Here is a 24,050-nt window from a genome sequence, read left to right on the forward strand (position 1 = left end):
TCCACTCGTCTCAGCGTGACTCTGTTCTGCATCTACTGTGTCTTCTCTGTGATGTGTATTCACACAGAGTCATGTTTCAAAGCGCACACACACACACACATCACACACACAGGTCCTCTTACACACCACACACTGTTGGCCTGGTCAAAGATAATCCACAGTTCTTGCTGTTTTGGTTCTTAAAATGCAAAGGCTTCAAAACATTATCTTAAGATAGAGGGTTTTGTTTTTTCAACTTCTTTTCTTTTATGTATTTACGAGTGTATGCATGTGATGTGTCCTCTAGGTAATTCAAGACTTCCACCAGGAGCTCTTTATCCAGGAGAACCCTGTGTTACAGAAAGGCTCCCTCTTCCAGTTCCAACCCTGTGAAAATGACTCAGTAAGTTTCTCTCATTCAACACTATTAAAACGTGCAGCAACAATGATCTTACATGTGCATCTTAAAAATATATATATTTATTTTACTGTTACAGCCAATGAAACCACAAAAATCAGCATCTCAGAAAATTAGAATATTATATAAAACCAATTGGTACTTTCGACAGTGTGGGCAGTGAGCCAAGTCCTGCTGGAAAATGAAATCTGCATCTCCCTAAAAGTTGTCAGCAGAGGAAAGCATGAAGTGCTGTAAGATTTTCTCTCCAAACCAACCAGATATGCTCTCCAAACCATGACTGACCGTTGGTTTAGTATGAAGTTTCAACAGTTAGTGATGGTTTGAAGAGACATGTCATCTGCTGGTGTTGATCCACTGTGTTTTATTATCAAGTCTAAAGTCAGTGCAGTTTTGTTTTCCCACAAAATCTTACAGCACTTCATGCTTCCCTCTGCTGTCAACGTTTATGAAGATTTCATTTTCCAGCAGGACTTAGCACACTGCCCACACTGCTAAAAGTACCAATTGGTCTAATATGATATAAAAATTTTCTGAGACATTAATTCTTGGGTTTTTATTGGCTGTAAGCCATAATCATCAACAATAAAATAAATAAACACTAGATCACAATAGATAGAAACAATAGATCACTCTGTGTGTAATACATCTATATAATATATGAGTAACTTTTCAATTATATTAATTAAATTCCTTTAATCTTTAATTAAAAATATTTTCTAAGATGCACCTGTATATCTACTCAACCAATCATGAAACTACAGTGCAATTCATAAAATCTGGTAGTGATGGACATGGGAAAACATCATATATAGCAGTACACCTTCCAAATACATATAAACGCACTCTCATATAAACAGTCTTTACTATTGCTGTTAAAACCACTGTTTCAGACACAGATATACAACATTTACAAAAGCATTAATGAAAAAAAATATAAAAAACAGAGCTGCACCCAAATGGGAATTCAAGTCTGATTCAGATTTCTAGTATTTTCCATGCACAAGTGAAAATAAAGTCATGGGACAGCAGTATATCAACTGATCATGAAGTGTTACCTGAGGGAATGGCTTGGAAACACCCACAGCTGTATAAGTTGTGAGGGGTTTTCTTGTGAGTGATGGTGAACACTGACCAGCATGCTCATGAGCAGGTGTTGTGAATTATGGGAGTTGGAGTGAGGTCTGATAATGGGTGCCTGAGGGATGGAACATTCTATTTCTGAAGTTGTGTGGGCTTTTAACATTCCTCGATCCACAGAGTAACGTGTGCAGCAGAAATACGCAATAGTAGGCATTACCACCCCACATTGGACAGCACGGTGTGGGTGTTAATGATGGGGATCAGCGGTATCTGGCTAGAACTGTCCATACAAACGGACAAGCAACAGACAGGGCAGAAATCCACATTCACATCCACGTTCATTGCACAAGGACCCACACACATGTCCAACAGGTCAGGGGAGCATTATTTAGCTTCTGTGGGACATGGCAAGTCATAAAGAAATTGATAGGAATTGAGTCATAAAGAAGACATGTTGAGTTAGCGTTAGCGCCTCCTTAAATCCTTCCTAAACATGACTCAGTGAATGCACATGCTGTAAAGCCCCACAATACACACAGTTGGCAAATTACACTGCCTGACAAAAATGGTCTGAAAATGGTCCAAAATAACATCTGGTCAGTGGAGGTTCTTTAATGGTGCACAAATGTGCAAAGTGCACTTACCACTTACGTAGTAGGTGTACCTGATAATTACACAATGAATGTGAGGACAAGGTAGGTGTATCTACCGGTAATCACCTGTGTAGTTTATGGTCTGTGATAAGGGATGATTATACATGTGGAAGACAGTGGTTAATGGTTCTCAAACCTTCAGGGCCCACAAGAGGGTCCACATATTTGCTCTATCCCTGTGTGTTAAAAAAAAATCCTAAATGATAATAAAGCACTGGAGAGAATGCTTATGGGTTGCTCTTATGGGTTGCAAGGTTGACAACACTGAATCTACACGAGCGAAGACAGCATATAATCACATCACGACTCAATGATTATTTGTATTTTTGCCGTATCTGTCTGTCATACTGATTGTTGGATTGTTGCAGAGGAAGTAAACAGCTGTACCACATATGCTCTGCCATTGTGACTGATAGCAGTTCACATTAACATGCTGTAGTATGATGGCTTTAGCCAGCACTAGTCTGGATCACTTTACCTAACTCAAAACCCAGCTAAACACTGACCAATTGCAAGCATGCAAATGTTAAAATTACTAAAATACCCATCCTACTAGTGGTTGTATTAAATTACCTAGCTAAAATTAGCTAGCCTAAGCTAAAGTTAATTAAAATGGGTGAAACATATAAAGAAAAACAAATACTCGTGTACAGTGACTACTTCTTGTGAGACATTAACCAGTACACATTACTAGAAAAAATAAATCAAGCATACTTAATATGCTCTGGGGTCTGCACTTCTAACACACTTCTCAATTCCCTCTCAAACTGTCCACTCTGACACGGGCAAATGGCATATACTTAAGTCTCTTAATAAATCATGGAACATAACGTGAAATAAACCAATCAATGTTTCACTTGCCATTACCTTTAAGAGTCAGATGCCCTCAGACTTTGGCAGATTGCTATTTTAACAGTGCAGTGCTTCTGCACTTCTCAGCAAAGGAAACTGACCTGCTCATTCAGGCTGTGAATGTTATTTTATTTCGTATTCTGTTAATTGTTGATGTAAAAGTTAGGTTTGTGCACTGCTTAAAGGCGTATTTCTGCTCTGGGCTCCAGTATCCACTGAAATTCCTAATAATTAGCCCTCTCTCACCTCCTCGTCCACCTTTGCGCTCCCTCTCTCCAGGCACAGCCCTCCACGTGGCCTTCAGAACTGGTCAACACTGGATAATTTGTTCCGAGCTTAAAGACACTCCCCCTCTCTTTTCTTTGCCCCTCAAAATCAAACAAGTGGCACCCTGTTCCTAATGAAAACATTAGTGATGCAGCGCTTCCCTCAGCCTGACAGAAGAGTCCGGAAAAGCGCGGCCTGAGCGGAGAGGAGTGGAGCTGCAGGCTGAGCACTAGTCAAAAGGGGGCTTTGTGAGGAGGCGCTGAGTAGAGCGTGTGTTGTGTAGTCTAGTCTAGATTCTCCCCCTCCACCCCTCTCACCACATAACAGCTGAGGCAGGAACCAAACACCACCTTCCCTCGGGATCCACCCTCCTGCCCAGCACCTCTGCAGCACCTTCCCAACATCCCCCACCTCCCCACGCCTTTTATGTAATAAGTGCTCACCTCTGCCAAATCCATGCCTGCTACTACAGTAGGGGGTTGACTCCTGTCACGCAATGCTTAGAGACTGTAGCAGAACCTGGAAAGAAAAGATCACTGAAATGCTAAAAGTCACTGGACAGGACTTTCATTAGAATCAGGCACCATGACTTTTTCCATGTCCAGTGGAAGCTAATGACCGTTGCAGGTATTAAGTAAAATGTGGGATATGCGTGTGGGCCATCCTGCACTGACCAAGTGATGTGTTTGCTGCCAAAATTTGTTTGCATGGGCAATTATAGCCAGATGCCACCGGTCACAATCATTATCTCCTACAGTAAACACAGCATTTTGATGTTATGATGTATATTAAAGGCCCACTTCCTCACGGTTTTATGAGCACCATGGCCAGTGTACAACCTCACTCACAAGATAACACCTCACAACTTATACAGGGGTTGACATTACCAAGTTGAAGAGGAAAGATGGTTAATAAACCAGTCAAAAAACATAAGCTTGTAGCATTAGCTTTTTGCCCATTAGGCGTTCACGTTGTTGCTTGCAGATAGTGTTGTAGTACTGCAGTCTGGTCTCAACCTCGAGACCAAAAACACATCTTGGATTTGAATTGGATCTGACTACTAAAAGTCTTCACTACAGTGAAGTTTATGTAAATTAGATGGGTTTACATGTAGTCAAAACTGTGATGTAACAGTTTTGGGGATTTTAAATTGGCCTGTTTTCCAGCTCTGTGAGAGGGGATGCAGATGTAGTTTAAATGTAATGAGTGAAGACTGTGATGTAACAGTTTTGGGGATTTGAAATTGGCCTGTTTTCTAGCTCTGTGTTTTCTTTATGCTAGATTCAAGGATTCAAAAGACGTCATTGTCATTCACATTACATTTGGTGCATAAGCTGGAATGAAATTGTGATCTCAAGGTCCAGTTCCTCTAAGTAGAGCAATTATTATTTAAAAAATAAAACAAAATAAAGAATAAAATATAAAACAAAGAATATAATAGATACATTGTCATAAATATAAATAAGAGAAAGTAAACGTAGGGAACGTAAAAGAAGTAGACAATGTAGCAGCAACATGAATCCTAGCATGAGAGAATGGGGTTTAAATGTAATGAGTAAAGACTGTGATGTAACAGTTTTGAGGATTTGAAATTGGCCTTTTTTGCTAGACATTCTTTTGATGGAGGATCAGCGGTGTTTTAGTCCCACAGTTTGTCAGTTTATATACTGATTTCATTACTCAAGTATACCATGATAAATAAAAATTTCCATTCTAGGCCTCTTGAACAATTAGTTTGCAGTTTATTAAGAAAAGACTGTGTGTTGGCATCTATAAGTGTGAATGATATATAGCTTACGTAGATCAGAAGGCTTGAAAACATTTCCTGGAAAAAACAGCTGGTACATTCAGTTTCTGGTCAACAGGAGCCGGACTGTTCCACGACACACACACCCAAAATAAACCCATCCATGTCAATGGTGCCATTCTTCAGCTGATTGCATCACTAAAGTCCATTTAGTCAGTCAATATTTAGACATCTATCCACAAGCATGCTCTAATACAAATTCTTCTGTTTTTTTAAGTGCGTTTGTATGATTGCTAAGATTTAATTTTACATTATTTTATTATATTATTTGTTATGCCAACTGACTTGTGGGTATTGTAGGTGAGAACAGCACTGTACTCCATAGAATGCATCTTTCTATCTCTATGTACATTATATTTAGAAAACTGACAAACCAGATTGGCAGATTATTAAATGTAAAACGATCAGAAATGCATGTTTTTCTGAGTGTGATTTTTGGAGCCTAATTCTTTATTTTTAATCCCAGCTGTTTTAACTTGGCTGAGATTGGAGAATAGCAAAGTTTAGTTGCAGTATGTTCCTGGTATTAAAGACAGCCAGAGAGAACTAGTCTTACATCAAAGTCATTTTGCTTAAGCAATGATTTTATCTTAATAACCCCTGAGGCAAAGGTGAAATCTGGCTATAAAAATGTACCTTGCGATTTTGTAAGAGCACTATTTGCACTTTGTCACGTTTGACATCTGGTGTTGTAGATGTATTTGCTTCATCATTTTGACATCATAGTAAAGTGCAGGCAAATTTCATTAATGTAAATAAATACATTAAATCATTAGTCTGCATAACACCGTCAGTGTGTTTTAGGCTCCCTATAAGATTTTAAATGTTTCAAACTGAGGTTTTTCAGTTTTTCTTTAGGAAAAAAATGCAATAGATTCTGGATACGTGCCGCCAAATATTGATATTTTTTATTGAAACATATGGGCGCTTTTAAATCCCTAAGACTTGCCCCCAATTAGACTAACTAAAGTTCCTGCTTCATTTTACGAGGGTAAACCTGCAATGAAGAATATTGGTTGTTATATTCTGTGAAACTGACACCAATAAATCCATAATTCCTGGTATTTACTTGTTTAAAAATGTTTTACCCTCTTCAGTATTGTATCGTTGGATGCCTAGTAGGGGTGTGCCATATCGTATCGTACGCGATAACATCGCCAACATTTTTGAATATCGTGAACGATATTATACCCTGAAATATCGTGCCATATCACCCACCCCTAATTATCACATCAGGGTACTATTTTTTGGTGTTTTAAGCAAAAGAAAAAAAAATCACACTGTTCTCATTTTCTATTAAATATCTACTAGAGACAGATTATATCTGTCCAGTATCATTTATTTTACTTTAATCCTGGATATATATATGGAGATATTTGGAGTTCTGTTACAAATCTGCTAAAATTCTTGTATTTTTTAATATCTGTTAGAGGTGTGCAATATCATATCGTATACAATAATAACATGTACGTTTTGTTTTGTTGCAGTACTGTACTTTTAATTTTTTTGTCATTTCGGCAAGAGTACCGTTATCACGATAATACCATGAAATATCGTGATACTAATTTAGGGCCATATCGCCCACCCCTAATGCCTAGTAAATGTAATTTTGCCAGATATTAGGCTTAATCTGTGTTTGCTAAACCATTGTTGGCAGTTCATTCATTTCTCTAACAAAGATTTCTCTACTCTTCTCTCAGGTAATACAACTACAGAAAGAAACTGGCACAGCGGAGGAGCACAGTCTGAATAAAGAGGCTCGAAAGTGGGCCACCAGAGTCGCCCGGGAGCACAAGAACATTATCCATAATCAGCGGGTAAGAGACACGGGCAGCATGGGCCAAGTCCAGTCAGTTCAGGACTTATTTGTCATTTGCAAACATTTCAGGACATTCATGCATTGGCATGCTTGTGGTATTAGACAATAAAATAGAATCTGACAGTATTTACAACACATTCAAGTCATTTTTGAGCATTTCTTTTGTTCATTCGTAACAAAATTGTAGGAGGAAATGTTTAAAAAAACATAAAAAAACAATACAAAACACAGTGCCAAAAGCACCAATTGGTCCTATGTAATATTCAAATTTTCCAAGGCACTTCATTTTTGGGTTTTCATTGGCTGTAAGCCATAATCATCAACAATAAAAGAAATAAACACTTAAAATAGATCACTCTATGTGTAATATATGTATATATAACATGAATTTTAATTACCAGTGATATAATTTTTTTTAGAAAAGCACCTGTATTGTAATTGTAATTATTGGCCCTCTTTCCTCCCTGATGGACATTTACACATCGCACTGCCTCAAGGACAGCACCCATCCGAGCTTTGAGCTGTTTGATTTGTTGTCCTCAGGAAAGCGCTACAGGTGCTTCAGAGCAAGGACGAACAGATTTAAAAACAGTCACTTTACTGAACTTACATATGCACTGATCCTTTTTGCACGTTCTTCACTTTATACTATTATCATTTTTTTGGAAGAGACTTTACATTATATGTATGTATGCACATAGGAAAAAAAGGAGTGGCTTTTAATCTCATTGTACATGTGTATAATGACAATAAAGGCATTCTATTCTATTGTATTCTATTGTATTCTAATTTATTGCATGCACTGTTAATGTGGCAATGTTCTTAATGGATACTCAGCAGTAATTTCTGATAAGGTGCACTTCTAATGCTCTGAATGGTACATACACGTCAGGCACGTATTATAATGTAATAAACGTTACACATACCTAATAAAAGTGGGTTATGGCAATGACAATTGGTATCTTCTTTTATACAACTGACTATTGTGTGGTTGTGTTTGTGTTTGTCTGTAGACTCTGTCAGATTGTGAAGGACCACCTCAGCAGGAGCAGAACTCCAGTGAGTTGGAGCTGAAGATGGAAGAAGCAAAGGAGAGCATCCGTAAAGCGGAGGTACTGAGTGTGTGTGTGTGTGTGTGTGTGTGTGTGTTTGAGTGTCTTATGGCTGCAGAGAACTGTACACCAGCAGGCTTCAGGCGCCCCCTTCTGGCCAGTGATCCAGATTCCTTGTGCAGTGTTCTCTGCCTAAGCTGCAATAAGCTTTTACTGTGGTTGATCTGAACAAGTGTATGTTGCTCCTGCTGCAGACGGTGAAGCTGAAGGCTGAAGCTCGTCTGAACCTGCTCAGAGATGTGGGCGTGGCCGTGGACACATGGATGAAGAGCGCCATGAACCAGGTGATGGAGGAGCTGGAAAATGAGAGATGGGCCACACTGACCACTCACGACGCTTCACTCTCTGTAAGTCGTAAATCTACTTCTTCACACCCTTTTTGTACAATAATAAATATATTACACAACAGTGGATCTTCTTATTTTAAGCCAATTTAAATGTTTTTGCTTCTAGAGCACAGCAGATCTGGACAGAGAGGATGACGAGGAGACCGAGGATACGGAAACGCTGGACGACAGCAGCTCCAGTCCTTCTAGCACCCTGAGGAACTATCCCCTCACCTGCAAAGTGCTTTACTCATACCAGGTAGGTCTCACCTTCAGTTTAATTCTATTGTTTATATATTTAACCTTTCATTTAATCAGGGAAGTCATTAAGAACACTTTATTTAAAACTTAGTTAATAGCAGTCAAGTGCACATATCACTAAACACCTCTCTAATACCGTTTTTTTTGTATATTTTTTATATATAATTTTAATTCAAATTTTTATCCCATTTTCTCCCCAATTCACAAGGCCAATTACCCAATCCACTCATTAGGACTCCCACTATAACTACTAATGCCTTAACACCAGGAGGGTGAAGACAAGCACACACCTCCTTTGACACATGTAAAATTAGCCACCGCCTCTTTTCAAACTGCTGCTGATGCAGCATTGCCGAATAGCATCACACCGCGCTCGGAGGATTGATCGACATCACCCTTTGGAGTGATGAGGGGAGAAAGCGCCATTTACCCACCCAGGGAGAGCAAGACCAATTGTGCTCTCTCAGGGCTCCGGTAGCTGATGGCAAGCTGCATGAACAGGATTGGAACCGGCGATCTCCTGATCATATTGGCAGCGCTTTAGACTAGTTAGAAAAAAGAAAAACGTTAGAACTTTTACCTAGCCCATTTAAAAGGCTATTTTATTTATTACAATAAAGGAAATAAGAGTAAGAGAGAGAACATTTTTAATTTTATACTCTGTGACCTTAAAGAAAGTCTATAAACCCTATACTGCCCATCGTTTGTATTAGAATGAGAGGCTTTAGTAAAGTCATAAATATCAAAACTTCCTCCTAACATACAGTAAAAGAATGAATTCTCATTGCAGAGAAGTGTCTCACCTGAGAAATTATTTTCCGCTGTAAAAACATTTCCTTTTGCATCTTTACCAGGCGTCCCAACCAGACGAGTTAACGATTGAGGAGCAGGAAGTGCTGGAAGTCATAGATGATGGTGATATGGAAGACTGGGTTAAGGTTCAGTGCAAATGAGATATTTCAATATGTCTACGCCTTAAAGTATTTTGAGCTTGATTTATATTTAAACCCGTCTTTCACATCTCACTTCATATCTGTGTTTTGCTTTAGGCCAGAAACAGAGCAGGTCAGGTGGGGTATGTTCCTGAGAAATACCTCCAGCTGCCCTCCTCTAACAGCCTGCTGAGCATGCTCCAGTCTCTGGCAGCCCTGGAAACTCGCTCCCATTCCTCCAGTAACTCCACCGAGCAGGAGCCCGAGCATGCCCCCGAGCCTGTCCCCGAGCATACCCCCGAGCCTGTCCCCGAGCATGCACCCACCAGCCCTAACGGAGACAACAGCGGTGAGTAGCTAATAAATCCTGCAGTCACACACACAAACACACACACACAGCATGCACTGATGCACTGATCAGATCTTGGAATCTGTACTCCATCAGGTGACTCATTACTCTGCTGTATTGTTGTATTGTTTAAATTCACATAACAAAGGTGGTCAACTTGTGAGAATCATGTGCAGAAAATATTTATCAGAACCCGCATATTCTTTTTAAAAAAAGAGTGTACCTGCTGAACACACCTGCACTCAGTCAGTGGATAAAATTAGTAAGATGTCTGACGTCTGTATGCGTCTGCTGGTCAAATATAAACATAATATTTTCCTACAACTGCTGGTGATGTGTGTGGTACAGTATGGAGGATAATACTTTAAATATTTAAATTTTGTATATTTGAATTCTATTTACTTTACTTTTGATGAACTTGAATATTAATATTTCTATTCATAAATATTTGATGGCGTAATTTATACATTAAATTTATCTTTGTTTTTGTGCTTTGAAATAGGCTGTTTAAAAATATGTATTTCAAAATAACTTACAGTTATTTTTATTTGTGTATGAAGGTATTTTTAACAACAAATTTCAAGACTAAGAATATGCATAAAAATCTAATTTGTGAATTTAAATAGTTTTTATACAAAATACAAAATGAAGATTTACATATATATGTCAGATTTTACTTCCAAATTTTGATTATTGTAATTTTTAGACCTCAATTTGTGTAATTTCAATGCACAGTCTGACCCTCACATTGTTTTTTTAAGCAGTTGATTACTTATTTTAGAATTATTTATTTGTTTATATGTATTACTGTAATTTTATGCCACTGATATAATTAAAATATAGAATTATAATATAATGCCATTCTTTTTAAGTCAGATTAACTTTTAATTATTAATAATACTCTATTATTTTAATATTAATATTTTCATTGAAGTACCACAAATATTTCAATGTATGGAGCGGGCAATATGATAAAAACAAATATATAAAATATATTTTAAAAAAAACCTGACAAACTGCATAATTCAGTACAGAGAGTGAAAATTAGTGATGCTTAACTAACATAAAGCACATTCTGTGTCAAAATATTGCAATACATTTTTTGTATCATGAAATTTTTATTTAAATATCATGATATAATATTTGTATCACATTTCCCATCCATTTTTAATATCTTAAACAAATAAAACATAAAATCATGAAGTCATAATTCCAGCTCAGTCGTGTTAATGAGATCTTCACTGTAGTGTAATTTCAGTTGTTAATATTGAGGTCATGATCTCTTTGCATGATCTCAAAAAAGTCTCTATATTTTATGATAACTCAATAGTGTAATAATTGAGACAGGACTTACTGACACTAATTGACCGTCCGCACTCATTTCTGACTCTTTCTGAACAGTGAACTTTGCGAAGGCGCTGTACGACTACGAGGCTCAGACCGAGGATGAGCTCTCCTTCCCTGAGGGAGCCATCATCCGCATCCTGAACAAAGACAACCAGGAGGACGACGGCTTCTGGGAGGGAGAGTTTAATGGCAGTGTTGGGGTCTTCCCTGCTGTGTTAGTGGAAGATCTGGCTGCACCGAATGGCGAGGACACTAACAGTAGCATGGAACCACAGGTAAAAAAACTGTAAAAAAGTTAATAAAAAAGGGTAAACATGAGTTAATACCACTTTACCATAGAGTGGTTTGTATTAAGGCTGTACATCACACCACATTTAAGCACTTAAGATGAATGGAAACTTTTAAATGGAAAATATTAAATTTTAAAGTACTGTGTTTTACATTGAAAATTAAGCATGGTCTTAGAGATAGACATACCAGTCTGGGTTCTTCACAAGATGCAGATGAGAATAGTCAAATTATCTAGAGCAGTGCACATTTTAGTGTTTCCTGATTCAACTAATCTGCTTTTAACCTTTTAGAGTTGCAGGGAAGGTGCCTGCAAGAACAGGATTAAGAAACACTGGTCTAGAGGACACTATAAGACAAACAGAAGTAGCATTCAATATCATTAAACTGATTACAATAATTAGCATTTATCACAAATAACTATGTTTTTTATATTTTTATATTTTATATTTCTATTATAGGGGCACTAAACCCCCTGATTATTGATGAATCCACCTTCAGCTCAAATTTGAAAAAGGCTAAAAAATGGGAGGGATCATTTGGAAGGCTCACTGGGTGATGTATAGGTTTAGGGGCGGGGCTGGAGGGAGAGCTGATTGGCTGAGCTGCAGCAGCAACAATGTGCTTCTGACACATCACATCATCCACACCTATAGCACAGCTGAACCTGAGAGGTGAAAATGACCAAAATAAAATCTTTTTTTATTTTGATAATAAAATTTTTAAAGGTTAGGAAATGTTTATAAAAAATGTAAGCAGGACTAATATATTTTATTACTTCAAAGAAATACAGTTCAGCTATTAATGAAAAATATATGGTTTAGGGTTTAGTGGCTTTTTAGTTTGAACCAAAAAAGTCTTATTAAACATACAAATATTAAAAATATTTCTCCACTCATTTCTGACTTTATCTAGAGAGGCTAGTAAACAGTAAATCTATACATGAATTAACCAAAATAATCCTGTTTAATTTGCAGGTTTCTCCGAGCTCCCAGGGCCGCCCGCCCCGCCCCCTGTCTATGACTCAGTACCAGCCGACAGCCTGCAGCAGCCCCATCTCCAGCCCTCTACAAACCCCTACACTGACCTCACCCCTCTCCACCCCGACCAGCGCCTCAGCCTCCCCCCTCCAGAGCCCGCGCTCCCTCAACGGCTACCACCGACCCGCACCCGGACCCCCCAAATCCTCCGGCCACAGTACGACCCACTTCTCTCTAACGTTCCTATCATCGTTTATTATTAGTGCATCTTTCCCATGCACTAGATTTATAAAGACATTATTATTAATATGTTTTCGTCAGTCAGTGACATTTACCTTTACTTTCTTACTTAGGCCACTCCCACAACTCCACCCCGCCTCCTAAATACCCTGCAGATGGAGGGCCTGGTACACTGAGACCTGTAAGTACCTAAAAATAAAAACTACACAAGCAGCTGATTAATGTTATCAGGCTTGCTGCTTTAAAAAAAAAAAAAAAACGTCATGATAAAATATGCAAAAGTTCAACTAACAGTGTAATTAATATTAGTAAAAAATTTAGTCATACATATATATTAATATTAATAATAAAAAATGTTTTATCAACTGTATTATAGAAGATATTTTTTACAATCTGGCTTTCCTTGCTTAATTTTTTTTTTATATATTTTATATATAATTTGTTTGATCTCTGTAGGTGCGTGCAGCACCTCCACCACCTCCACCCAAACAGCAGGCTCAGGGCCAGGTGCAGAAGAGAGAAGAGGTGGAGATCACGCTGGTGTGAAGTCGCCGCCCCAGTGGCCACATGGTGATTTGACAGGACTGCTGTCGTGGCGGTTTCTGGGCCTGTAGGAACATTCGGATTACGCCGGAGTCTGGCGTCCAAATCCAGCTAGGAACAAAGGCAACGAGGAACAGCCGGTCGGATGCATCTGGAATGCATTTTGGAGACCGCAGAGTTTCACCATGCTAAAGGCACAGTCACGGCCGTCGCCCCACGGGACCCAATCCCAGCCTCCTCCTCCCCCTCCTCCTCCTCCTCCTCCCCTACAGCTTACAGCTACATACATCTTTCTCTCTCCTATAAGAACACAATGATCTTCTCTACAGTAAAGTTGACTTTGTCGACTGCAGACTTACTTGATGACTCAGTGAATGAGAACAATGGAACACTAGGAGATCAATGAAAAGCCAATGGATCAGACTCAACAACAACAACAAAAACCCCTGTTTGTTTTGCTGGATTGGAGGTCGTCCAGTGGGGCATTTCAGAAGAATCTAGCACATTCAAATAAACACAAAAAAGGGGTCAACTGCTCAACAGCATTGGCGAATAGGCCGATCTGGTATTCAGCTCTGGTGCCCACTTCCTGTGGAAACCCACATTCACAGCGTGGCAGGGGGCTGGCTTCCCCAGCCAAGGACTTGGTCAGAAGAAAAAGGACTTCTTAAAGGGAAAAGTGGCAATTTTAAGGTAGTACGTTTTAGATGATTTGACGAATTTTGTATGTTTACTTCGGATATATCTCTCTCTGTAAACACTCAGAACACTGCTTTGTGTGGAAACTAATTCAAAGTGAGCGTCTTGAACCTAATGTTAGCTTTCTCTGTGGTCAGTCAGTATTGTTTTCTTCGTTTATGGTTTGATTTATGATTTCATTATCAGGACGAGACTGTCCGATGTTGACCGAGACGGCTGTGGGAAGTGTTGGAAAGAGCTATGTTTTAGGAAAGAGCTAGTGAAGCCACATTTCTCTAATTCCTGAGCTGTGCAGCTCTCATAAAGCTGGAGTCAATTATTGGAACAGATTTTCTTGACGAGGCTCAAAAAGCACTTTAGTGTTAAAAGTTTTAGGGCATCTCAGTATTACTGCTTACGGAGTCGCTCTGCTCCGAACCCATTACTCATTACTGTTCATGCTGCTTCTCCTTGTTCGTAGTTTCAGTTCCTGTCTTCGTTCTGGTTAATGTAATTTATTTCCATAACGAGTTACGTTTAGTTACGTCGGCTTGATTTGATTGCGTAATGTTTGTTTCCTAATACGTACTTGTCTTTTTTCCTTTCTTTAACACTACGTTCTTTAAAACGATAGTTTACAGATGGCTTGAGGCATAGAGTAACACTATGTAACAGTGAACTTAAAGCATTTTTAAAGGATAAAATTATAAGAAGATGAGAATATGAATAGTAGTTAGTTAGAGAAGCTTTAAATCCTGTCCTGTTGTCGATATGTTTGAGATCTGTTGCTCGTTACTGGAATCCTTTTAGTCGTCCTCCAGGTTTCGTAGCACCTCCTCTGTAAGTTGTCTCCTTCGTCTGAAAGTGATACTCGCAGCCGTGTGGACGTTCGGGTCTCAGCGTTGTTTGAAAGAAACAGGAACAAAGGAGAAAATCTGTTTGTATTTATCATGTGCAAATGTAAAATAATAAAAACTCTCAATGAAATGTCTCTCAGTGAGTGATGTGAGCCTGTGTACTGTGTTTTTAGTGGACAGTCCGGTATTTGGACAGCATTCACTGTGGCATTGTTTTAATAAGCTTCTGCAGTGTCACAAGACTTATTTCAATCTAGTGTTGCATTACTTTTTTAACAGGATCTTGCAGCAGGTTCTCCAGCACATCCCAAAGATTCTCAAAGAGGTTAAGATCTGGACTCTGTGATTTAAAGGGGCACTAAACCCCCTGATTTTTGCTGACTCCACCCTCAGCTCAAATAAAAAAAATGCAAAAAAAAAGAAAAATGAAAGGGGGAGTTTGGAAGGGGCACTGGGTGATGTATGGGTTTAGAGGCAGGGCAGGAGGGAGAGCTGATTGGCTGAGCTGCAGCAGCAGCAGTGTGTCTCTGATAGCAGTGACACGCAGATGGTTGGACTGCGTCACGAAGGAGAGGTGGGGTGGGGTATTATTGATTGAATGATCTGCATAGAAGTGTTACATGTGAAGTCAGCCATCACCTCTTTTGTAACTGCATTGGAGGAAAGCACAGGTCTCGGTTCTGATTCATCAGCTCACAGAAGCCTTGTGTTGATCAATATCATCCTTTGGAGGGATGTGGCACCCACCCAGAGAGATCAAGGCCAATTGTGCTCTCTCAGGGCTCCGGCAGCTGATGGCAAGCTACATGAACAGGATTCAAACCGGCGATCTCCTGATTATAAAGGTTAGAAAATGTTTATAGAAATTTTAAGCAGGACTGGTATGTTTCATTACTTCAATGGAACACATTTCAGCTATTGATGGAAACAAAATATGGTTTAGTGTTTAGTGGCTCTTTAGTATTTGAGAAATGTGAACTCCCGACGGTGCACATGGTAGAGACGTGCAGTTCAGCACCGCTTCAGAATGAGGATGTTCGGCTGGACGCTGAAGGATCTGCTCAGGAAAACTGGAAATGCCTGTAGAATCAGTTTAAGAGATAAGCAGTGTGTAGCAGAGTGTCAGACAGGAATCTGGGTTATTTCTGAACTTGACCTGGATTTCTCAAGCGTGACAAAAACAGGAGAAAACGACACATAGCCATCTAGATTTACTGAGAAGTAATTCTGCTCTAAGTGTATTTTAACCTTATAGTAGGACCCAGACCAAGAGGTTCCTGAATACCTGCCCACTACAAACTTAGCCAGTCCTGCCTAATCCACTGTTTTACCGTCCAGAATTAACAAGCATCGTGTTAGGAGGGGTGTGTCCCAATTAAATATTAATTAGTAGTACTAACTGGTCTTGAGTATGATGATTTATATAACCTAGTATATAATAAAAAGTGTTAAAGTTGATTACAGGAACAATCAAAGGTTTGGTTTCAACATTTTTTTCATTAATACTAAAATCATTCAAACTATAAAGAAAATCAACTGGAATTATTTAGTAAACAATAAAAAAAGTATAAAACAAACCAGAATATGTTTTATATTTTAGATTTTTCAAAGTAGCGTCTCTTGCTTAGATCTAGGCTTAGATTTTTTTAATGAGGTAGAGTCATATGAAATTCAGGCTTTCAGTTAACAGCTGTGCTAAACTCTTCAAGAGTTAATTACTTGAATTTCTTGCCTCTCTTAATGTGTTTGAGAGCATCAGTTGTAAAGTTGTGAAGAGGCAGAGTTACAGGTATACAGTGAATAGCTCGATTAGAGTAATGTTCCACTGGCTCTTTTCAAATTCTCAATTCTGGAAAATTAAAAAGAATAATCTAGAGTATTATTATCTATCATTTTGGGCTCGCTTGTATACTCTTTAAATTACACTTTACACAGTATAATCTTCATTACAATAGATACCATTTTAACCATTTGTCATCAGTTCTGAGGACAACACATCAAGAAATACGTTAAACACAGTGCATATTTTATTACAATATTTTAAAAATAACTTAAATCTCTCAAAAACACCAACACAATATTCGTAATATCAAAAATCACAAAGATAATACATTTCATTGTGCGTTTATATCTTACAACGTACCGTAGCCATCACATTCTTGTACTTTTATATTACACATTTATCAAATCACATCCATCCGAGTGAGCGCCTCCAGGCTGCAGTCTCTGAGGCTGTGGATTTAACAGTCCTGTTGGGTTTAGGAGAGTCCAGATAACCTCATGCTCACGTCCCACAGCTTCTTGGCCACTGCGTCGTCTTTAGCCCGGGCACTCACTTCCTGTACAGCACAGCAGGAGAAATAGCGGCCGCTGAGAGCCTCGATACCCTCCTGTAGGGCACAGTGGAGCGTGGTCTGAGCGCCGGTCGTTGGGTCCAGGAACAGCAGCCAGGCCACCGGCTCGATAAACACCTTCTGCCAGAGACTGACGTGACGGGAGAGCTCGGTTTTCACAACACCTGTTCAAATATAAATGTATATATAATTAGAAATTCATAAAATTTATCATTTAGAATCATTTTACGTCTTTTGAAAACTAATCAAAGTACATCCTATTATAATAAAGTCAGCGTGCGAAGGGAAGAAGCTGCCTTTCTGGAGGACTTTGGATCCAACCCTTTTGAAGTCATTGATTGGCTGAATGGTACAGGGCTCCAACGATTAGTCGACATAATCGATAATGTTGATTATAAACATTTACACAAAGAGCAGAGGACAGAAACACAAAAGGGGGAGTGCTTAATCACTTAGTTCACACTTATCTTGGTCACCAAACGTTCCCAAACACAACAGATTACATATTTTCTCACTCAACATCTTCTGGGAATTTAAAGGGCATTATAAATCACACATTCAGCTGTTTCTATCTCTTTTTTTAAAGCGATAGAAAAAACAGAAAGAGAGATTGAGGGCATAGCGGAAATAACCTTAAAACAGAAACAACAGGCTAATCTGTAAATATAAATAATCTGTAGGTCAAGTTCAGTTTAGACCTAAAACAAGCAAGAAGTTAGCTGTCTAAAGGAAGGTAGGGGAGCATTATTCTACAGCAGCCTCCAGCCTTTGGGATGCCAGACTTTGCATGATTTCATGGCTTTTTAGAAAAACTAACAAGAGTTGGAGTATGTCCTGTGGTATTGATTTATACCACGCTGTTTCAGGAGCGGTTATTTTTTTAAAGCCTATTTTACGCTTTTTAACACTACCCTAGGATGCTTGGTTTTCCCAAAACTAATCACAGCACAAAGAGGCTATGGAGAAACTGAGAATAGAAGATCTATGCAGACTTGCAGATTTGGAAAATATAAATATTTCTATCTTTCTTGATCTCAAAATCACAATAAGTGCACTAGACTGAATGCAAATTACCATACCATTAGGGGTGGGCAATATTATATCGTATACAGTATATCATGACAGAAATATCATGATATTAAAAATCCATATCGTGATAATAGGGCTGTTCTGTCTTAAAAGTAGTCTATTATTTACTGTGAAGTTTTAGGTGTATTTATTGTATAATTGTTTTAGTTTGCAGTTTATATGCATGCACTAAATATTCTGCAATATTATTTGCTGCATTATATTATTTTATGCTATATTATTTATTTTGCCACACTATGATTATACTGTTATACTATTATACTATATTCCTGAAATGAATTAATTATTTTAGTTTTCCTATATCGCCAAGTATATCGTTATCACAAAAATACCCTGAAATATTGTGATATTATTTTAGAGCCATATCGCCCACCCCTACATACCATTCCTTCCTTAATTCCTAATTAATTTTACAAATCTTAACATTACCACATTCATTTCTAGATGTGTGCTGCTATCAAAATCATGCCAGTTTAGACAGATATAATAGCATTGCAGGATGTTAAGCTGCTGCACTTAAATATTTCCACTTTATACATTTTTCACTATATCTAATATAATCCTTTATAAAGTATAGTCATATAAAACTAAATATAAATAACTGTTAGATTTTCTCTGTAACAGTAATCTTGTTTTTGTTGAATCAATTGTTAAAAACATGTAAAATAAAAGCACTGAAGACCTTAATCAGCCATCTGTTCCAATAACCATGTATATTATTTCCACTATAATTTAAGTTAGAATGTTAATAATCTGGTACTGTATTAATTTTATTCATTTATGTGTTAATGGTTTATCAGAGCTGATGTGTCGAGAGCTTACCTGGGTGAACACTGTAGCAGGTGACGTTGGTGCCCTTCAGTCTCTTGGCGAGCTCATGTGTGAAGAGGACGTTGCAGAGCTTGCTGTTGCAGTAGGCGTGGAAGAACTGCCAGCTGTATCTGCCAGTGCCCAGATCTTTATTAGCAGCCAGAGCATCAAAGTCAATTGTTCCCCACTGATAAGCCATGGAGGAGAGGGTGATCACACGGGCTCCCGGGCTTTCCTTCAGTCTGTCCAGCAGGAGACAGGTCAGCAGGAAATGGCCGAGATGATTCACACCAAACTCTATTCCGAAGCCATCCTCCGTTCTACCGTCTGCTACAAGACCTGAAGATCATGATGCAGAATGTATCATCAGTTCAGCAACATACAATCATCCTATTTCACCACCTACACCTTCTACTTAACTTTATTCCCCTGGTTTACGTGTTTATGCCTCAGGGTAGGGTGTGCAACCAAAAAACAACAACAAATGTAATATATTTTCTTCATTAAAAATATAATAAACATTGCATATGTATATACATATGTTTAGTAAAAATATAGTTCTATGTATTATGGCTCTTTCAATGATAACAAGCATTTAAAAAAAATCACTAGTGATTTTCTAGACACTTCCTGAGGAAATATGCAATTTGTAGCGACGACAATTTGGCATCAGAGCGATAAACAATCAAATTCTTCAGAGCAATTGCAGACATGGGGGTCTGAGGTCCTCAGCTTCTGCTCTTTGAACAGTTGATTCCTACCGTAATTCATTCATATCCAATAGCCCACACGTTAGGGGTGGGCGATATGACCCTAAAATAATATCACAATATTTCATGGTATTTTTGTGGTAATGATACTCTTGGCAAAATGACAAAATGTGGAATGAAAAAAAAAAAAAAAATAATAATATATATATATATATATATATATATATATATATATATATATATATATATATATATATATATTTTAAGAATAAACTACTGCAACAAAATGAAAATTTAATTTTATTATTGCATACAATATGATATGGCATACCCTAACTGAGATATATAAAAAAAATACAAGAATTTTATCAGATTTGCTCTCCAAATATCTCCATATATCCAGGATTAAAGTAAATTAAATGACACTGGACAAATATAATCTGTCTCTTGTGGATATCTAATGGGAAATGAGAACAGTGTGATTTTTTTCTTTTGGTAAAAACAGCAGCAGTAGTACCCTGATGTGATAATTAGGGATTGGTGATATGTCACGATATTTCAGGGTACAATATAGTTTATGATCTAGTTTATGATAGTCTGCCAGCGTAAATGGTAAATGCAAGGTTTGGTTGTTGTATAATTTAAGGTAGAATGGGGAAAGTCAAGTCTCCAAACAAGAAGTGTGTGAACAGCTGATTTTAGCTGAAATTAGGGGTGGACCAGCAGTGAGGTTGATGAATTTACTGCTCCTCTGCTATCACACCAGACTGGTAGGATCGCCTACAGAGCAGCACTAGTAGCTGCTGATAAAGCAATGTTCTTTCTTTATTTCTTTATTTCCTAATAAAAGACTGGGACCTTGAAAAGTTGCCCCCAAAAAAAAAAAAAAAAAAAAAAAAGGAGAAATGGAAGATGTCACCTACCTGCATTGTTGATGAGAAGATCCAGTCTCGACTCCGTTTTCAGGTAGGTCTCAGCAAAGGAACGCACAGATTTGAGACTGCTCAGGTCAAGCTGCATGTACGCAACATTGGTGCTCCCAGTCATCTGATCGGAGCAAAGTAAGAGTTTCCCCCTTTAGCTTTAGTGGACTAATCCCAGCATGAAGGAATTTTATTCACTCAAATTCTCTTTACCTACCTTCTCAATATCACTGATGGCAGCCTCAGCTTTTTGCTGGTTCCTGCAGGCCAAGATGACTCTCGCTCCTCGACCAGCAAGATCCATCGCAGTGGCTTTTCCGATGCCTGTATTTCCACCTGAGAAAGGCAAGAAACTTTCGATTAATTACACAGTTTTCTCCACCAAGAACAAGTAGCTGTCCATAAGTATTAGTGAATACTTTTGGCTTTACATCACACACACCAGTATACTTTGTGAGGTGTTATCTTGTGAGTGAGGCTGAACAGTGGGCGGTGTGCTCATGGCAAGGCCAGATAAAGTATGGGTGTTGGTGTGAGAACTGATAGTGGGTGTAGGTGGATGAGATTTCCTTTCTGAAGTTGTGCAGGTATTTATCATTTTTTTATGATAATATAACTAACATTAATTATAGAGAGGTACATGGAGGATGTTCTAAAGCAATTATTTACCACAGTCTTACCATAAACCATAAAAACATAAAAAGTTCAGAAGAGGTTGATTTGATAGTAAATAAAAAGGCTCTATAGACATTTCAACCACTGCCTCCTACCACCACCAATGTGAAGAATAAAAAAAGAATAGTGAATCATTAGGTTCCTCTAGAATTATCTATTTCCCACCACTCTCAATAAAATGTTTATCTTGCCATAGTGGAATTATTTAGCTAGTAAGTGTGAAAAGAATGGTGGAAACAGCACACCCAAGCATGGAATGCCAAAAACAGTGGCAGCCTGTATAGAAGTTAAATCCTGGAAAACCTGTTTTAATCAGTGTAATCATCTTTTTTTTTTTTTTTTTACAATGGGCTGTTTTTTCAGCCTTTTTAGATGGGGTTTCCTTCATTTAGTGTTGGTTATTTCACATTAGACTGATTCTGGGAAGCAGCTTTCTGTTTTAGCTGCATTTAAACCCTGTTTAAAAACATACATTTGTGTTTCCTGTGTTTTTTTAGGACTGTAATTTATTATTGCTACCATCATAATTTGTGATAATTAAAAACTTTTTTGTTCATTTCATGTCAGTGCTTTAAAACATTATAATTATGCAGGAAACACTGTGAATGGCACCAACAATAATTTGTTTTAATCGTAATTTTAGGTTAGAATGTGTTTTAGTGAAAAAGACAACTGGTTTGCAGTTTATACAGTTTTAGACTGAATAACACACAACTCTTGATTAACAACTCTTTCCCCCCATGTATTTTAATTATGTTTTACCCTAAATAATGAGGAATTGCATTCAGGCACCTGACAGAAACTGCGCAACTGCTGCACTATTTAAGGTGGAACGTTAAATTCCCTAATGTCGAACTGACGTACACAGCCTAAGGCTATACTGTGTTAAACTGAAAACCACCTTAGAACTCTCCTCCACTAATAGTCCGTTCCGCCTTAAATGGTGCAGGAGCTCGATTAAAATCGTTCAGCTACTGCTATATTTAAGGTTGAAATGGGAAATTCCAGTATTTTTAAAATAATTAACGTTACTCCGCCATTGCAAATTTCACCAAAAACAAACTGTTTAAGCATATTCTAGGCTATAATGTGTTTAGAGAAATACAGAATAAGCTCTCCTCCATTGATAGTCCGTTTCGCCTTAAAAAGTTAAAACTTGGAACCGCTCAGCTGTTGCCTTATTTAAGGAGGAACGGGAATTCCAGCTGAAAGCTGAAAGTACATAGAGGTGGGTAACCCAGGTCCGTAAAGTAAAAATCCACCCAGGGTTCTGTACCAACTGCCTGGGCGGCTTACGCAGTTGGTACAAAACTCTGGGGTGGATTTTTGCTTTCTGGACCTGGGTTACCTACCTCTAAAAGTAAAAGAAGCTAACCTAAGCCACATCATCCTCTAGAGCAAATAAAAATAAAAATAAAATGTTTTTAACCATATTCTAGGCTAGAATGTGTTTTAAAACATAACTTATATAGCTACTCCAGATTATATATCTACAGTTTTAGACTGAATATACACCTTAAACAGTTCTAACGTCAATTCAGGTGGCTGATTGATTGAATCAACTCGACTGCTAACTACACTATTTAAGGTGGAACTTTTTAGAAATTTTATTTCGTAAATGTAATGAAGCTTGTTAACTTAAACCTCTTCATTCATCCCTACAACCAAACTGAGACCCAGTCTGAACACACTTAGTAGTTTAAACATTTTAAACTTGGTAACAAGCTGAATTAAATTATAATTGAATTATAATAACATTAAAGTAGCAGCATCTCTTCCTCACATATAAGCCTGTTAAAAAAACTAAGCCCATAATTTAGTTGAGACTTACCTGTAATTATGACATTTTTTCCAGTCATGTCTCTCTGCCCTTTACATTTAGATTTCTTAAACAGAGTTTCCACCAGAAGAACATAAACAGCCCCCAGGACGACCACAGCAGCGAGCAGGTGAATCATGGTGACAGCAGGACCGGGGGAAGGTTGATCTTCTTCAGGCTGGTGGAAAAGCTATGACTGAGGTGACTGAGAGGGAAACTGGGGCTTTTGTACTGGTAGAGAGTCCTGTTAAACTGGTTTATCTCTTTCTCTGGGTCAATTTAAGTCTCACACTCCTCACAGCGGCCTAACCGGTCTCTCACTGTGTCACTTTAAGTGCTAACAGAGAACTAATGACGATAGACCTTTGCGTCATACAGTCACTATTAAGACATTCTGTAACTAAAACATCAGACTATAGACAGTAACCAAAAAGGAGACACATAAAATAATAAAAAAATGCTTTGTTATTTTTTAAAAAGTCAATAATCTAAAGTTTCACAATTATTACATTATTGACTCATCATACAGTAAATAGACATGACCTCAATAATATCTTATAAATGAATTTAATATATATAGACAGCTTTGGGGAAAAAATATGATTTTCTTTGAAATTTGAAAACCTCTGGAATATTTTTGCACCAGTAGTAAAGGAATAAAGTTATCCAAAAGCAGTGTGTAAGACTGGTGGAGGAGAACATGCCAAGATGCATGTAAACTGCGATTAAAAACCAGGGTTATTGATATTCTCGAATAATACCAACAGCCTTGATTTAAACTGATTTAAAGACAACTGTATCAATTTCTAAATTTATCTATAAACTGGTTCTGTATAACCCATTGATCACAAGCTCTACAATGCTAATATATCGTCCTTT

General features: G+C 38.0%; 2 protein-coding genes across 2 annotated transcripts in view; one reads left to right on the forward strand and one right to left on the reverse strand.

The window, feature by feature from the left end:
• Window positions 1-14,925, forward strand: part of si:ch211-176g13.8 (F-BAR and double SH3 domains protein 2) — a 33,610-nt gene extending 18,685 nt beyond the window's left edge. Inside the window, exons 10-20 of the mRNA XM_007244768.4 lie at window positions 287-382; window positions 6,760-6,876; window positions 7,892-7,990; window positions 8,185-8,337; window positions 8,444-8,575; window positions 9,432-9,515; window positions 9,627-9,858; window positions 11,260-11,480; window positions 12,471-12,690; window positions 12,827-12,894; window positions 13,170-14,925. Of these exons, the coding sequence (XP_007244830.3) occupies window positions 287-382; window positions 6,760-6,876; window positions 7,892-7,990; window positions 8,185-8,337; window positions 8,444-8,575; window positions 9,432-9,515; window positions 9,627-9,858; window positions 11,260-11,480; window positions 12,471-12,690; window positions 12,827-12,894; window positions 13,170-13,259 (1,512 nt within the window). The 3' untranslated portion in view covers window positions 13,260-14,925. The remainder of the gene's footprint in view (window positions 1-286; window positions 383-6,759; window positions 6,877-7,891; window positions 7,991-8,184; window positions 8,338-8,443; window positions 8,576-9,431; window positions 9,516-9,626; window positions 9,859-11,259; window positions 11,481-12,470; window positions 12,691-12,826; window positions 12,895-13,169) is intronic.
• A 1,871-nt stretch (window positions 14,926-16,796) lies between these two features.
• On the reverse strand, window positions 16,797-23,467 carry LOC103022849 (dehydrogenase/reductase SDR family member 13). Its single transcript, XM_007244764.4, has 5 exons — window positions 23,184-23,467; window positions 20,895-21,013; window positions 20,678-20,801; window positions 19,057-19,383; window positions 16,797-17,309 (listed from the first exon to the last, which is right to left on the reverse strand). Exons 1-5 carry the CDS (start codon window positions 23,308-23,310, stop codon window positions 17,050-17,052), a joined length of 957 nt encoding a protein of 318 aa, XP_007244826.2. The 5' UTR covers window positions 23,311-23,467; the 3' UTR covers window positions 16,797-17,049.
• Window positions 23,468-24,050: the final 583 nt, after the last annotated feature.

The sequence above is a fragment of the Astyanax mexicanus genome, chromosome 20 (assembly GCF_023375975.1).
Source record: "Astyanax mexicanus isolate ESR-SI-001 chromosome 20, AstMex3_surface, whole genome shotgun sequence".
Classification (NCBI taxonomy): domain Eukaryota; kingdom Metazoa; phylum Chordata; class Actinopteri; order Characiformes; family Acestrorhamphidae; genus Astyanax; species Astyanax mexicanus.